The sequence below is a fragment of the Gossypium hirsutum genome, chromosome A11 (genome assembly GCF_007990345.1).
Source record: "Gossypium hirsutum isolate 1008001.06 chromosome A11, Gossypium_hirsutum_v2.1, whole genome shotgun sequence".
NCBI classification, from domain to species: Eukaryota; Viridiplantae; Streptophyta; class Magnoliopsida; order Malvales; family Malvaceae; genus Gossypium; species Gossypium hirsutum.
This window is the reverse complement of record NC_053434.1, coordinates 47,063,765-47,079,545: the sequence shown is the minus strand read 5'-3', so window position 1 is coordinate 47,079,545 and position 15,781 is coordinate 47,063,765. Positions and strand designations below refer to the sequence as shown.

Below are 15,781 nucleotides of genomic sequence, written 5' to 3'. Positions count from 1 at the left end.
CAAGAATTTAGTCGCTCTACTTTTCAGATTTGAAAATTGTTAATATTGTTAAATTTTTTGTTAATTTTGTTTATATCACATTTTTAAATAAAAGATACTCACATGGTAATCATGCAACTAAAAAATGAGGTTGTAATGAACCTAAATTTAACAAAATATTTTTAATATATGCAAAAACAATGTAAAATATAAAATTATAGATATAAAATAAACTTAATATATTAAACAATTAAAAGATAAGAAAATTTAGAATGTATGTTTGTTTCATTCAAAACAAATTTTATAAAATATTTTTAAGAAATCTACCAAACAACAAAAAATATTTTACACAGATTATCCAAACACTAGAAAATATTAACTTTTTCAGAAAAGTAAGTTATTTTTTGGAAGTCAGCCTTAATCAATAAAATTATATTTTAACCCCTTTAAAATTTCGTAATATAATTTTGCCCCCCTCCCTAATGCTTTATCCCTTGATCAAGTCATGCATGTTATTAGTATATCTTACATATAATTTAATAAATAAATTTGATGTTGTGTTATTAGTATTCCATGCATTCCGTTTGACACAAATTTTAAAGGAAAACATTAAAATTTTAAAATTAATTCAAGTTTTGGTCAAAAATTAAATATAAAAAGGTTAATAGAAAATATTTCATTTAAAGTTAACATTTTTAAAAATTTAAATAAATGTGAACCACTTACATTAGGAGGATCTTAAAATCCTTTTGTAAAAATATTATTATACACCTCATTATTTCAATTTTTTAATTAAAGTATTCAAAATTAAATTATTAAAATTTTACTTTTTTGCTTTCCATTTTTTTATACCTTTAAAATTAACTTTAAAATCGAAACTATACATGAATTTGATTATATGTGAATGGGGCAAAAGAATTAATAGGTTTTTTTGGGAAAGAATTAATGGTTTTATTATAATGTTTAATTTGGTTTTCAACTAATTAATATTGTGTTTTGGATTGGGGAAAATCTTTGGTTTGGAAGATCGGTTGAGGAGGTTGAAAAGTATTGGAAATCTAAGTTAGAATTATGTTGAAATTAGAGTAAAGCCATATCTACTGTGGTGCTATATAATTGGTGTTTTAAATCCTCCTTATTTCCTTTAAAATAGCTAAATTTTAATACACGAGACTTATTCTCTTATATCATTTAAATTTTCCTAAAATACACACGTTTTATTAATTAGTATTTTTTTTGTAAAATATTTATATTTAAATTGGATCATACAACTATTACCATCTATCATGTTGATTGTCTTTTAAAATTTATTTTATTACAAATTTTAACCATGTTTTCTTTTAACAATTCATTTAATTTTATATAAAAATGACACATGTTACTAACATTTATCAAATTAATATTATATTAAAAATATAATAAAAGTTAATTAGATTAAAATAATGAAAAGATAAATATAAAATTATCAAAAAATCAAACATTAACATTTTTTACATTAAAACAAACTAATTTAAATATATATAAAATAAATAATCTGTAAGAAATTATTAATAATATTATTTAAATTATAATATATTGATATTAATATTCAAACTATAATGAATTTTTATTAATTTAATATTAAATATTAAATAATTTTAAATTAAATAACATTAATATAATTGATTCTAAATTAATTAAATACTTTTAAAAATATTTTATAATTACATTACTTTTTCAATTCATTAGTGATTTTTTTTTGAGAAAAATTACTAAAAAAAAACCAATATTATAAATTTAATGTACACAACTGTCCGTGGATTGTATGTAAATACAAACTAATTTTAGAACTATGATATTTGTGTCATACACTCATCTCCAATTCAAATATTTCTTGCATTAAAATGCATGTCAGTAAATTGGACGAAGAATCAAAAGTTAAAACGGTAACATATAATCGAAATAGTAAAAACAGTTTTGAATGGGTAACAAACCGAAACTGATTAAAACTTGAAAATCTATTTTTATCATTGATTTTTTTCTAACTTTTAATATTCTCTCTCTCTCTCTCTCTATATATATATTTTTTAAATTCCTTTTTAATTTCTTAAAATATTTGACTTCCGATCTTATATTTACAACATTGAAAACCATCCATGACATATCATTGCTTACAAATGTTGATCAAATATCAAGTCTAATACATCACAAATCTTTCATAATTTGGAATGGCTAATTTTGCTATGGAACTCAGATTCTTGAATTTTATTTTTCCATTTGGACCGAACAATGAACTAAAATTTCACTATTCCTTGCATTCTTCAAGGAAACACACCCCTATGACTACAACAAATAAAAACTCACCCACACTTTAAACTTATTTTAATTGATCTTTCTGCAATCAAGCCTTATCTCTCCATTGGTACCAGTCAAGGGGTTTATGTTCCCCATCTTTATCATGGCCTTTGCGAAGCTATTAAAGAATTGGCTTTGGCTGCTTGCAAACCTGTTGACAATGGCCACTGTTTCAGCCCCTTTTGTCGAGAACAGTTCTTGGTCTGTTTGAAGCAGTCCCCTACGGTTTTGAAGATCCAAAAAGTACTTGTTGTCGAACGTAAGCCAAGTTTGTTCGTCGAGATCGATCAAACTCGTGACGTCTCCGCCTTTGGGACATAGTTGTCCAAGTGTTTTCGCGTATGTCCCGTTGAGGGTCGGGTCAATTTTTCCTGATACGTTATTGAAATTGTAGAGGCGGTCCATGAATGCAGCACATCGAGCCCTTCCAAATGTGTGAACACCTGAGAACCAATGAGCATTTCATGAAAAATGAAACATATTAAATGTTTGTTCATCGAGTGTATTCCATGTGCTTAGGCTCGGGTTTAATGTTTGTGCTTACCGGACAAAGCGACTAGATCAGTGGAATCAAGTCCCATGCTCTTGAACAGGGTTGCAATAACGGCAAGGCTCTCATGTCCGGTGGGGATGGTTCCAGTTCCTTCCCGGTGTGCGGTCCGACTGTCCCTTCTTCCTAGTGGGACTTTCCATGTTGGACCTCCACCCTGCAAACCAAACACACTCTTTAAATAACATTGTTCTACTGCTAATTTGATCAATACAAAAGATCAGCAGCATTAATAACAAAAAAACATACCAAGGAAACAGAAATTTGAGCAGCCAGGGCCAAAATATCAGCACACGAGACGACGCGAGCGCAAGTTTTCTCCAACGCTGTTTTGATATCATCGATAACAGCATATCCATCCGTCGAAAGGTTCGGGGTTGCTGTTTTCTCACTGTCCGTACCGTTCAGCAGTAGCGAGGCATCGCAACCCTGCAAGTACACCGTTAGTTCATGCATGTAAATACATTTTGGTATGAGCTATATATATAATGGGGCAAATATTGTGTTGTTACATGGACGAAACAATCATGAAAGTGAAGGCGAACGAGCTTGGGAAATATCCAAATGTCATTTTGTTCAGCTTGCCGTAGCACACTCCGAACAATGCTGGACACATTGGGGCAGGTTTTGGCGTAATATGTGGCACTGAGTTGAGCATTAGATGCCCCCACCATCATTGCTAGCAGGAAAAGGGAAGTAATCATTTGAAACGAAGACATTCTTTTTTAAAAAAGATGGATTATTATTTGAAAGGAAATTGAGGTACTGTAAGAGACTCCAAAGAAGATCCTTTATATAGAGGTATTCTCATAGCTGGGGTTGCAAGTTGCGCATTTGAGCATATCTGGCATAGGGCAGTGTGAAACATTATTATTTTGATATGATTCTTTGATCACCTTATCAATAATAATGCAAACGCGTGATTGTCATCTCTTTTTTTATTCTCTGACTTTGAAATCCAAGATCCGAAGTTCTTGCGTTTTTTCTTTTTAAAACATCATTTTTACAGGTTTTGTATATCAAGAGCTAAATGATGCTCCACTTCACTTAATGGCCTCACATTGTGTACCTATGGGTTTTACTTGTATAGGCCCAAATCTATCCGGGCCCGTACAAACATAAACCAAAATAATAATAAAACCAAACCAGCAGTTCAAGTCCGATTACAACCAATACAAGCCCAATAACAAACTCAAATACCCATTTACAACAGGGGCTAATGGCCCAAAATCTAAACTTAGGTTTGGCTAAACTAATAAACCTTAGCAGCAAGGAGCGCCGCAGCCCCCAGCCTTTAACGCCGTACAGCCTCCTTGTGCCACAGCCACTCTCACGCCCACGCCTCCACGTCAACGAGTCGTACGCCACAGCTGGCCCCGTACCCCATACCTGCAAACAAAAAACACGACAGCAGCACAAAATAGCAAAAAATAATGTATTTTTCTTTTGATTTCGGCTATATAAAGCCATAGAAGGCGGATGTATTTTTCGTCTTGATTTTTTTTACGAAATACTGAAATAAAAAAAAACCACCAAAATTAAAAGGTGATTTCTGATTCAAGATTCCTGAAGCTTTTGATTTTTTTCTTTCAATTTATTTCCTTTGGCCTTTCGCTTGTGCATTTGAAAACAAAAAAAATAAAGTGAAGCTTTACCAATACGCCGTGGATCCTTGTTGCTTCGTTGAAGATCGAGGTATAGAAGGAACCTTGAGGCTAAAAAAAACATCCCTCAAAGCTTGAAGGCATTGGTCGCCGTTTAGGGAGGCGGATCGGTGTTTGAAAGAGGGGATCTAAGGTCTGCTAGTTGAGGAGAAATGGGCTAGGGTTAATTCGGCCAAATTTGGCTTGATTTTAACCTTTGTAAAAGGCAGAAAACGGCACCGTTCAGAGTCAATTGCAATGGCTCCAAAACGGTGCCCTATGGGCACAAACCCGATGACTCGACCCAGATGCGATCAGATCCGCGCGTTCTAGGTCTTTGAGGGTTAATTACGCGATGAGTCCCTCTTTTCTTGTATTGATCTAGAATTAGGTCCGATTATGTCTTATTTATTTTTATTTCTTTCCTGGGATTTGAGCAACGTTTTAATTTGATCTTCACTTAAACGCTGTGTTTTGTGAGTTGGGATATTTGCATTTTAAATCCCTATTTATTTAAGCGCAGTTCATTCTAGTCTTTAACTATGTTTAAGTAATTTTATTTGTTTATAAATTGTTCTCTTGATTTATTTTTATTTCAGTTGAGTTTCTTTAGTTTAATGATTTTTTTTATTTTTTGTATTTTTTTAAAATATATTATTGCTCATTCTTTTAAAATTATCTTATCATAGTTTTTTTTATATTAATCCTATATTATTTTAGTTTGTAATTTCTTTTATTCATATATATTAAAATTTCTATTTTACAACTTCTTTATACGTGTCCTTTTGATTTTCAAAATTTATTCAGTATCTATTTTAAATAATTTTATATGTCATTATGTTATACATTATTTTTCATATATATTGTCGATTTCATATTGTTTTATGTTCATATTATTTATTTATTTATTTATTTTGAAATTTATTCACACACATATATATTTTAAATTTTTTTATACGTAATTTATCTCTTTTAAAGATCTTATTTTATTATATATATATATTTGACATCCTCATCTACTATTTTTATATATGTATTAATTCTATTAAGTTTTTATTTTACGCGCTATCAATTTTAAAACAATATATTTTATTTTAGATTATTTTGGTATTTCATATTTATTTTTATGTAATAGTTATTTAAAAACTTCCTTTTCTTCTTTTATTTTAAATTCATTTATTATCACTCAAAAATTGGTTTTATATTTTACTAGTTTGCTATATAAATGTATGCATGTATGCATTTGTTTTTGATTGTCAATGTTGTTTGAATATAATGTGTTGGGAAGTCATTATTATTGTATATTTCAAATTGTATGTTCGAATTGTTATCTTTCTCATTCAATAATATAATGTTGTAATCATGTATATTTATTTTGTGCTTGATCCTATGCTTTCTTCTCCAACACATTTGGGCCAATTTTTATTTGTTTCACTGTTTTGTACCACATGTGAACTAAGTAAAATGCGTTTTGAGCCGGCTTTACAAATGTTTATTTGAAAATCTCCCAAAACAAAGGCAATGTTTGATGTTTGGAAACTGTAATGGCCCAAATTTGAGGTTATCGGAACAGTGGTTTCGGGACCACAAATCCGATGAGAAAAATTTTATTTTTCTTATATTTTTATGGTCTACAATTTCACAAAATGATTTCGTGAAAATTTCGTTCGAAAATTTTGACGTTTGGGCACTCAATTTAGTCAAAAGGACTAAATTGTAAAAAGTGCAAAAGTTGAGTTCTACATGTTAGAGGTGTCCAATTGTTATGAAACTTTAAATTGGAGGTCCTTATATGGTAATTATACCATTGGTAACTTGGTAGACAAAAATGGACATGAGATAAGTGAAATAGAAAATTTTTAAGTTAGGGGCAATTTGGTAATCTAGTAATTAAAATGAATTAAAAGGGAAAAAGATGGCAAAAATCATCATCTTCTTCATTAGGACGAAATCAGCAAGGGGGGAAGCCATAGTTAGGGTTTTCAAGCTTCCAAGCTCCATAGTAAGTGATCTCAAGTCCCGTTTTTAATGTTTTTTTACGTTTTTGGAGTCCCGGTAGCTTAATTTAGCTTATTCTAGCAATAATTTAACCTAGGGTTTATATTTGGAAAAATACCCATAGGTGAAAAGTGTTTATTTTGATGTTTTATGATAGAATATGAAGCTAGAAATTATGTTAAACAACTTTTGCTAAGCAATTTTAAGTGAAAACGAGTAAAACGACATAATCGGTAAAAATACCTAATGTTCATAAGTACATGTTAGAGTGGGAATTTGATGTTGCCATAGAAGGGAAAAATGTTCAGAATGTTATAAAACATAAGAATAAGAGATGAAGTTTAATTTCCGAGCCTTGGGGAAAAATGTAATTATGTAAAAGTTTAGGGGCAAAATTGTAATTTTAAAAAAGTTAGAGTCGAGGGCTGTTTTGATGAATGTGATTATTAAATAAGTTAAATTTACTATTTTAGATCAAGAAGTACGAAACTCGAGGTTAGACAAAGGGAAGAATAAAGTTGAAAACTAAGTTGGTGAATTTGGCTATAATTGGTACCGAGGTAAGTTTACGGTAAATAAATGCAATATTTCAATATTTATTATCAATGCTGTTATTTTCCAGCAACTATGAATTTATTTTATGAATTTATTTGATGATGATCTAAGCATGAAATGATAGAGAATTAAAATTAAAAAGTCCCGTTGATACATAAGGATGGTACTGGATACGAATGTCATGACATTTGGGTAAAGAGGTCCCATGTAAGACCATGTCTGGGACATGGCATTGGCACCGAGATGAGAGGTCCCATGTAAGACCATGTCTGGGACATGGCGTTGGCACCGAGATGAGAGGTCCCCTATAAGACCATGTCTGGGACATGGCATGGGCACCAACATGAGAACATCCCATGTAAGACCATGTCTGGGACATGGCTTTGGCATGTTATTATCAGAAGAGACCCGAGTATCCTTATTATTCCAATGTAGCTCAACGGGCTTGTAAATGAATCATGTTCATGAAAGTTCAGTTTAAAGCATAAATGGCAAGCTCAGGTAAGTTGTGAGACTTAAGAACTTATTATACTATCAATTGATGTTCAACGATGCAGCAAGGATTGAGTAAGTTATGCACACAAGTATTCTAAGTAAACAAGTAAGAGAACTAGTACGAGATTAACTAAAGAGTAAACTAGAGATATAGACATTGAGTTTAATTATTTAAGTTAAATATTGTTATTTATTTGCTAGTAAACTTACTAAGCTTTATGCTTACTTCTTTTATTTCTCTTTCTCTTATAGTATTGCAAAGCTACTTCAAGGATCCTAAAGAAGTCGGAGATCGTCCACACTATCAACTACAACTGCTCGGTATTTTATATCGAAACACGTTTGAGTTATGGCATGTATAGGGATTTAGTTATTTTGTATGTTTGTAATGATGATTTTGCTAATGAGTGATGTGTAAGTATTTGATGATGTATGGTCATTAAAATGGTTAAGGATGAAGGTGTTTGTTGTTATGAAAGATTAGGTGATAAATTATGCATGGAAATCATGAAAGGATAAAATTTTGCAAAGAAACAGAATTCAGGCAGCACAGTGACGTGAATTTGAAAAATCACCCAAGATAGTATAAAATGAATTAGAGGGTGAATGATATATGGAATTAAATCTTGTTGAGTCTATTTTCATGAAAAAATAACGGTGTAGAAAAAGGAAATTTATATTTTAAGATATGTGAATTTTAGTAAGATAGGGTCAGAACTGTTTTTGGAGTCCCCTGTTCTGAGTTTAGAAAATAATTACAAATTGTAAAAAAATGGTTATGAGTTGAAATTTACATGCTTATATTCCTTAATGAGTCTATTTTCTGTAGAAACAAGTAAGAACTTCATATGAAAATCCTACAGTGAGAAAACTTATTTTTAGTAACAAGAGGTCAGAATAGTCGAATGGTGAAACAGGGGAGAATTTAACTAATAAACTGTACTAATTGGCTGAACCAAAAATTCTAAAAATTTTATGGTGACTATATATATGAGTCTAGTTTCAGGGAAAATTTACGGAATTAAATTTCGAGTTCTGTAGCTCAAGTTATAATTAATTTAGCAACTGCTGCGCGATTGGACAGATTTGCTGTAAATAGTGAAATAAATTTTCAAACCTAGTTTTTATGCTCCGAATTGGTAAGATAAGCTAAGTAATGCCTCGTGCTCGACTCCGGAAATGGTCTCGGGTAAGGGGTGTTACATTTTGTTGGTATCAGAGCAGGTTTAGTCGGTTCTTGGAAATACTCGGTATGAATAAGTGTCTACCTATACATGCCATACTTATATATTTTGATAGTGTGACGACTCCTGACGATTTTAAAATGTTTTCTTTTATAGTTATGGATCCTGAACGAGCTAGTACAGATGAAGTAGAAAGTAATGCGCTTGCTTCCGCAGAAGGGACGACGCCACTAGATGTTAATGTTAGTGAAAGGCCTGCATCAGTTAGACAGGGAGGAGGAGCTAGAGAAGCCTTCTTCCAAGCCATGAATGATTGGTTTGCTGAGTTCGTTCATACGAATCCGGCTGTAAGACCTCCACCCCCTCAAGATTCACAGGTTCCCCATGTAGCTTCCCCAGCTGCAGGTATATTTATCAGGGAGAGACCACCTGTTGATAAGATTAGGAAGCAAGGGGCTGAAGAATTTCGGGCTACCAAAGATGACAATGCAGAAAAAGCAGAATTCTGGCTTGAGAATACCATCAGGGTTTTTGAAGAATTATCTTGTACACCGGAAGAATGTATGAAGTGTGTGGTCTCACTTCTCAGAGATTCCGCTTATCATTGGTGGAAGACTCTCGTGTCTATCGTACCGAGTGAGAGGGTTACTTGGGATTTCTTTCAGGAGGAGTTTCGAAAGAAGTACATCAGCCAGAGATTTATAGATCAGAAAAGGAAGGAGTTTCTTGAGCTAAAACAAGGTAAGATGTCCGTGACTGAATATGAACGCGAATTTGTCAGACTTAGTAAGTATGCTCGGGAATTTGTATCCACCGAAGCCAACATGTGCAAGAGATTTGAAGATGGGCTTAATGATGACATCCGACTATCAGTGGGTGTATTGGAAATCAGAGAGTTTGTTGTTCTGGTAGAAAGAGCTTGTAAAGTAGAAGACTTGTTAAAAGAAAAAGAGAAGAGCAAAGCTGAAGCTGGAGCGCAGGATACAAAGAAGAGGCAAATGAGTAAATCATTTCAGTCTACATCTAAGAGGCCTAGGGAGCTCTCTAGCGGATCACATTTTCCACATATATATTCTGGCCGAAGCAGAAGTAGAAGATTCGAGGGTTTTAGAGCTCAAACCACTACAGTTGCAAGTACAGGCAGTACTCGACCTCCTAGGCCTGAATGTTCTCAATGTGGGAGACGCCACCCCGGAGAGTGTAGAGCAGGTGAAAATGTTTGTTTTAGATGTGGAGCATCCGATCACTTTATTCGGGATTGTCCTGAAACAACTAAAAGAGAAGAAATAACGAGTGCGAGATCAGGTAATGCTCTTACCAGAGATAGACCGCAGAGAAACCCAGGAGTGGAGGCAAGTAATAGGGGTGCATCCAGAGATTCAGCGGTTAGATCAGATGTTAGAGCACCTGCAAGATCATATGCTATTCGAGCTCGTGAAGAGGCGTTCTCTCCTGATGTAATTGCGGGTACATTTTCTCTCTATGATACTACTGTTATTGCATTAATTGATCCTGGCTCTACACATTCATATATATGCACAAAATTAGCATTTGTTAAAAATTTGTCTGTTGAACCTATTGAATTTATGGTTAAAGTCTCGAACCCCCTGGGCCAGTTTGTGTTAGTGGATAAAGTTTGTAAAAATTGTCCACTGATGGTAAAAGGTATTTGTTTCCCGGTTGACTTGATATTATTGCCTTTTGATGAGTTTGATGTGATATTGGGCATGGATTGGTTAACTCAGCATGATGCAGTAGTAAACTGTAGACAAAAATATGTTGTGTTGAAATGCCAGAATGGAGAATTACTTTGGGTTAAATCTAATCAGACAGAGGGATTATCCGATACGATTTCAGTTATGACAGCTCAGAGGTGTGTTAGAAAAGGGTATGATGTTTATTTGGCGTATGTGTTGGATACTAAAGTATCTGAGTTAAAGATACAGGCAGTGCCAGTTGTATGTGAATTTTCTGATGTGTTTCCAGAGGAATTACCAGGGTTGCCACCAGAAAGAGAAGTGGAATTTTCTATAGATTTGATTCCGGGAACTGCCCTAATTTCCATAGCTCCGTATCGTATGACTCCTACAGAATTAAAAGAGTTAAAGGCACAGTTACAGGAACTTGTTGACAGAGGCTTTGTTCGTCCGAGTCATTCACCTTGGGGTGCTCCAATTCTGTTTGTGAAAAAGAAAGACGGGTCTTTGAGATTGTGTATTGACTATCGGCAGCTAAATAAGGTAACTATAAAGAATAAGTACTCGTTGCCTCGAATTGATGACTTATTTGATCAACTGAAAGGTGCCACAGTATTTTCAAAGATTGATCTCCGATCGGGTTATTATCAGTTACGGGTAAAAGAGCCAGATGTGCCAAAGACAGCTTTCAGAACCAGGTATGGGCATTATGAGTTTCTGGTTATGCCGTTTGGGTTGACTAATGCACCTGCAGTATTCATGGATTTGATGAACCGGATATTCGGACCGTATCTAGATAGGTTTGTAGTAGTTTTTATTGATGACATTTTAGTTTATTCTCGGGATGAAACTGAGCATGCAGAACATTTGAAAATAGTGTTGCAAATTCTGCGTGAAAAGAAACTTTATGCTAAATTCAGTAAATGTGAATTTTGGCTTCGAGAGGTAGGTTTTCTCGGACATATTGTATCCGCAGAAGGCATCAGGGTAGATCCGAGTAAAATTTCAGCTATTGTCAATTGGAGTCCACCGAAGAATGTATCTGAAGTTAGAAGTTTCTTGGGTTTAGCTGGTTATTATCGGAGATTTGTACAAGGGTTTTCTATGATAGCTTCTCCAATGACCCGTTTATTACAGAAAGATGTTAAATTTGAATGGACAGAAAAATGCCAGCAAAGTTTCGACCGATTGAAGGAGTTGTTAACGAAAGCACCTGTGTTGGTACAGCCTGAATCGGGTAAGGAATTTATTATTTATAGTGATGCATCATTAAATGGTTTGGGTTGTGTCTTGATGCAAGAAGATAAAGTAATAGCCTATGCTTCAAGACAACTTAAGCCACATGAAAGAAACTACCCGGTACATGATCTCGAGTTAGCTGCTATTGTATTTGCATTGAAAATATGGCGGCATTATTTGTATGGTGAGAAGTGTCATATTTATACTGATCACAAAAGCTTGAAATATTTGATGACACAGAAAGATTTGAATTTGAGACAACGCAGGTGGCTTGAATTGATAAAGGATTATGATTTGGTTATTGATTACCATCCGGGTAAGGCTAACGTGGTAGCTGATGCTTTGAGCCGAAAATCTCTATTTGCTTTACGAGCTATGAATACCCGGTTGTCACTGTCTAATGATGGTTCAATCATAGCTGAATTGAGAGCTAAATCGACATTTCGTCAACAAATATGTGAAGCTCAGAGGAATGATGAGAAATTACAGGCTAAACGGGTGCATTGTGAGTCAGGTAATGATTCAGAATTTCAGATTGGAACTGATGGTTGTTTATTATTCAGAGGCAGAGTATGTGTACCGAAGAATTCAGAACTTGTATAGAAGATTTTACACGAAGTACACAGTGGTATTATGTCCGTACATCCGGGAGGTAATAAAATGTATAATGACTTGAAAAAGATGTATTGGTGGTCGGGTATGAAACGTGATATCTCTGAGTTTGTATCAAGATGTTTGGTATGTCAACAGGTTAAAGCTGAACATCAGGTACCTTCGGGGTTGCTTCAGCCAATTACTATACCAGAATGGAAATGGGAAAGAATTACTATGGATTTTGTGTCCGGATTACCATTGTCTCCGAAGAAGAAAGATGCCATTTGGGTGATCGTTGATCGATTAACAAAATCAGCACATTTTATCCCGGTACGTATGGATTATTCTCTAGATAAATTAGTTGAACTGTATATATCTGAGATTGTTAGACTACATGGAGTGCCTGTCTCCATTATATCAGATAGAGACCCCCGATTTACGTCTCGTTTCTGGAACAAATTGCAAGAAGCTTTGGGTACTCAGTTGCATTTCAGTACTGCATTTCATCCTCAGACAGATGGCCAATCTGAGCGTGTAATTCAGGTATTGGAAGATATGCTCCGATGTTGTGTATTAGAATTTCAAGGTAATTGGGAAAGGTATCTACCTTTAATTGAATTTGCTTATAATAACAGTTATCAGTCCAGTATTAAAATGGCTCCGTATGAAGCTTTGTATGGTAGAAAATGTAGAACACCATTATATTGGACAGAGCTCAGTGAAAAGAAGACACACGGGGTTGATTTGATCAGGGAAACAGAAGAAAAAGTAAGGCTGATTCGAGATAGTTTAAAAGCAGCTTCCGATCGTCAGAAGTTATACGCCGATCTTAAACGAAGGGAGATTGAATTTCAAGTGGGTGATAAAGTATTCTTAAAAGTGTCTCCTTGGAAGAAAGTTCTCCGGTTCGGTCGAAAGGGTAAATTGAGTCCAAGATTTATCGGACCATATGAGATTATAGAAAGAATTGGACCAGTTGCTTACCGATTGGCTTTACCACCGGAACTCGACAAAATTCATAATGTATTTCATGTATCTATGCTACGACGGTATCGATCAGATCCTTCACATGTTATTACTCCAACAGAAGTAGAAATTCAGCCGGATATGACTTATAATGAAGAACCGGTTAAAGTATTAGTATGAGAAACAAAGGAGCTTAGAAACAAAAAGGTAAATCTGGTGAAAGTGCTATGGCAAAAGCACGGGATTGAGGAAGCAACATGGGAACCGGAAGAGACAATGAGGAAGCAATACCCGAATCTCTTTACTGGTAAGATTTTCGAGGACGAAAATCTTAAAAAGGGGGGGAGAGTTGTAATGGCCCAAATTTGAGGTTATCGGAACAGTGGTTTCGGGACCACAAATCTGATGAGAAAAATTTTATTTTTCTTATATTTTTATGGTCTACAATTTCACAAAATGATTTCGTGAAAATTTCGTTCGAAAATTTCGACGTTTGGGCACTCAATTTAGTCAAAAGGACTAAATTGTAAAAAGTGCAAAAGTTGAGTTCTACATGTTAGAGGTGTCCAATTGTTATGAAACTTTAAATTGGAGGTCCTTATATGGTAATTATACCATTGGTAACTTGGTAGACAAAAATGGACATGAGATAAGTGAAATAGAAAATTTTTAAGTTAGGGGCAATTTGGTAATCTAGTAATTAAAATGAATTAAAAGGGAAAAAGATGGCAAAAATCATCATCTTCTTCTTCATTAGGACGAAATCAGCAAGGGGGGAAGCCATAGTTAGGGTTTTCAAGCTTCCAAGCTCCATAGTAAGTGATCCCAAGTCCCGTTTTTAATGTTTTTTTACGTTTTTGGAGTCCCGGTAGCTTAATTTAGCTTATTCTAGCAATAATTTAACCTAGGGTTTATATTTGGAAAAATACCCATAGGTGAAAAGTGTTTATTTTGATGTTTTATGATAGAATATGAAGCTAGAAATTATGTTAAACAACTTTTGCTAAGCAATTTTAAGTGAAAACGAGTAAAACGACATAATCGGTAAAAATACCTAATGTTCATAAGTACATGTTAGAGTGGGAATTTGATGTTGCCATAGAAGGGAAAAATGTTCAGAATGTTATAAAACATAAGAATAAGAGATGAAGTTTAATTTCCGAGCCTTGGGGAAAATGTAATTATGTAAAAGTTTAGGGGCAAAATTATAATTTTGAAAAAGTTAGAGTCGAGGGCTGTTTTGATGAATGTGATTATTAAATAAGTTAAATTTACTATTTTAGATCAAGAAGTACGAAACTCGAGGTTAGACAAAGGGAAGAATAAAGTTGAAGACTAAGTTGGTGAATTTGGCTATAATTGGTACCGAGGTAAGTTTACGGTAAATAAATGCAATATTTCAATATTTATTATCAATGCTGTTATTTTCCAGCAACTATGAATTTATTTTATGAATTTATTTGATGATGATCTAAGCATGAAATGATAGAGAATTAAAATTAAAAAGTCCCGTTGATACATAAGGATGGTACTGGATACGAATGTCATGACATTTGGGTAAAGAGGTCCCATGTAAGACCATGTCTGGGACATGGCATTGGCACCGAGATGAGAGGTCCCATGTAAGACCATGTCTGGGACATGGCGTTGGCACCGAGATGAGAGGTCCCCTATAAGACCATGTCTGGGACATGGCATGGGCACCAACATGAGAACATCCCATGTAAGACCATGTCTGGGACATGGCTTTGGCATGTTATTATCAGAAGAGACCCGAGTATCCTTATTATTCCAATGTAGCTCAACGGGCTTGTAAATGAATCATGTTCATGAAAGTTCAGTTTAAAGCATAAATGGCAAGCTCAGGTAAGTTGTGAGACTTAAGAACTTATTATACTATCAATTGATGTTCAACGATGCAGCAAGGATTGAGTAAGTTATGCACACAAGTATTCTAAGTAAACAAGTAAGAGAACTAGTACGAGATTAACTAAAGAGTAAACTAGAGATATAGACATTGAGTTTAATTATTTAAGTTAAATATTGTTATTTATTTGCTAGTAAACTTACTAAGCTTTATGCTTACTTCTTTTATTTCTCTTTCTCTTATAGTATTGCAAAGCTACTTCAAGGATCCTAAAGAAGTCGGAGATCGTCCACACTATCAACTACAACTGCTCGGTATTTTATATCGAAACACGTTTGAGTTATGGCATGTATAGGGATTTAGTTATTTTGTATGTTTGTAATGATGATTTTGCTAATGAGTGATGTGTAAGTATTTGATGATGTATGGTCATTAAAATGGTTAAGGATGAAGTGTTTGTTGTTATGAAAGATTAGGTGATAAATTATGCATGAAATCATGAAAGGATAAATTTGCAAAGAAACAGAATTCAGGCAGACATGACGTGAATTGAAAATCAAATAGTAAATGATTAGAGGTGTATATGGTTAATGGTTGGAGTCTATTTTCATGAAAAAATAACGGTGTAGAAAAAGGAAATTTATATTTTAAGATATGTGAATTTTAGTAAGATAGGGTCA

The 15,781-nt window shown here is 33.9% G+C and overlaps 1 protein-coding gene across 1 annotated transcript; it reads right to left on the bottom strand.

The window, feature by feature from the left end:
• Window positions 1-2,202: 2,202 nt before the first annotated feature.
• Window positions 2,203-3,638, bottom strand: LOC107898559 (peroxidase A2). Its single transcript, XM_016824063.2, has 4 exons — window positions 3,376-3,638; window positions 3,113-3,292; window positions 2,858-3,020; window positions 2,203-2,756 (listed from the first exon to the last, which is right to left on the bottom strand). Exons 1-4 carry the CDS (start codon window positions 3,580-3,582, stop codon window positions 2,341-2,343), a joined length of 966 nt encoding a protein of 321 aa, XP_016679552.2. The 5' UTR covers window positions 3,583-3,638; the 3' UTR covers window positions 2,203-2,340.
• Between the last annotated feature and the right edge of the window lie 12,143 nt (window positions 3,639-15,781).

What these genes read in the sequence shown, in the direction of transcription:
- LOC107898559 (XM_016824063.2), bottom strand. Translation starts at nt 3,582, where the DNA reads ATGTCTTCGTTTCAAATGATTACTTCCCTTTTCCTGCTAGCAATGATG. An exon ending in CTCAAATTTCTGTTTCCTTG is followed by an intron (nt 3,021 to 3,112) that starts GTATGTTTTTTT and finishes TTTGGTTTGCAG; the next exon opens with GGTGGAGGTCCAACATGGAA. An exon ending in TGATCTAGTCGCTTTGTCCG is followed by an intron (nt 2,757 to 2,857) that starts GTAAGCACAAAC and finishes ATTGGTTCTCAG; the next exon opens with GTGTTCACACATTTGGAAGG.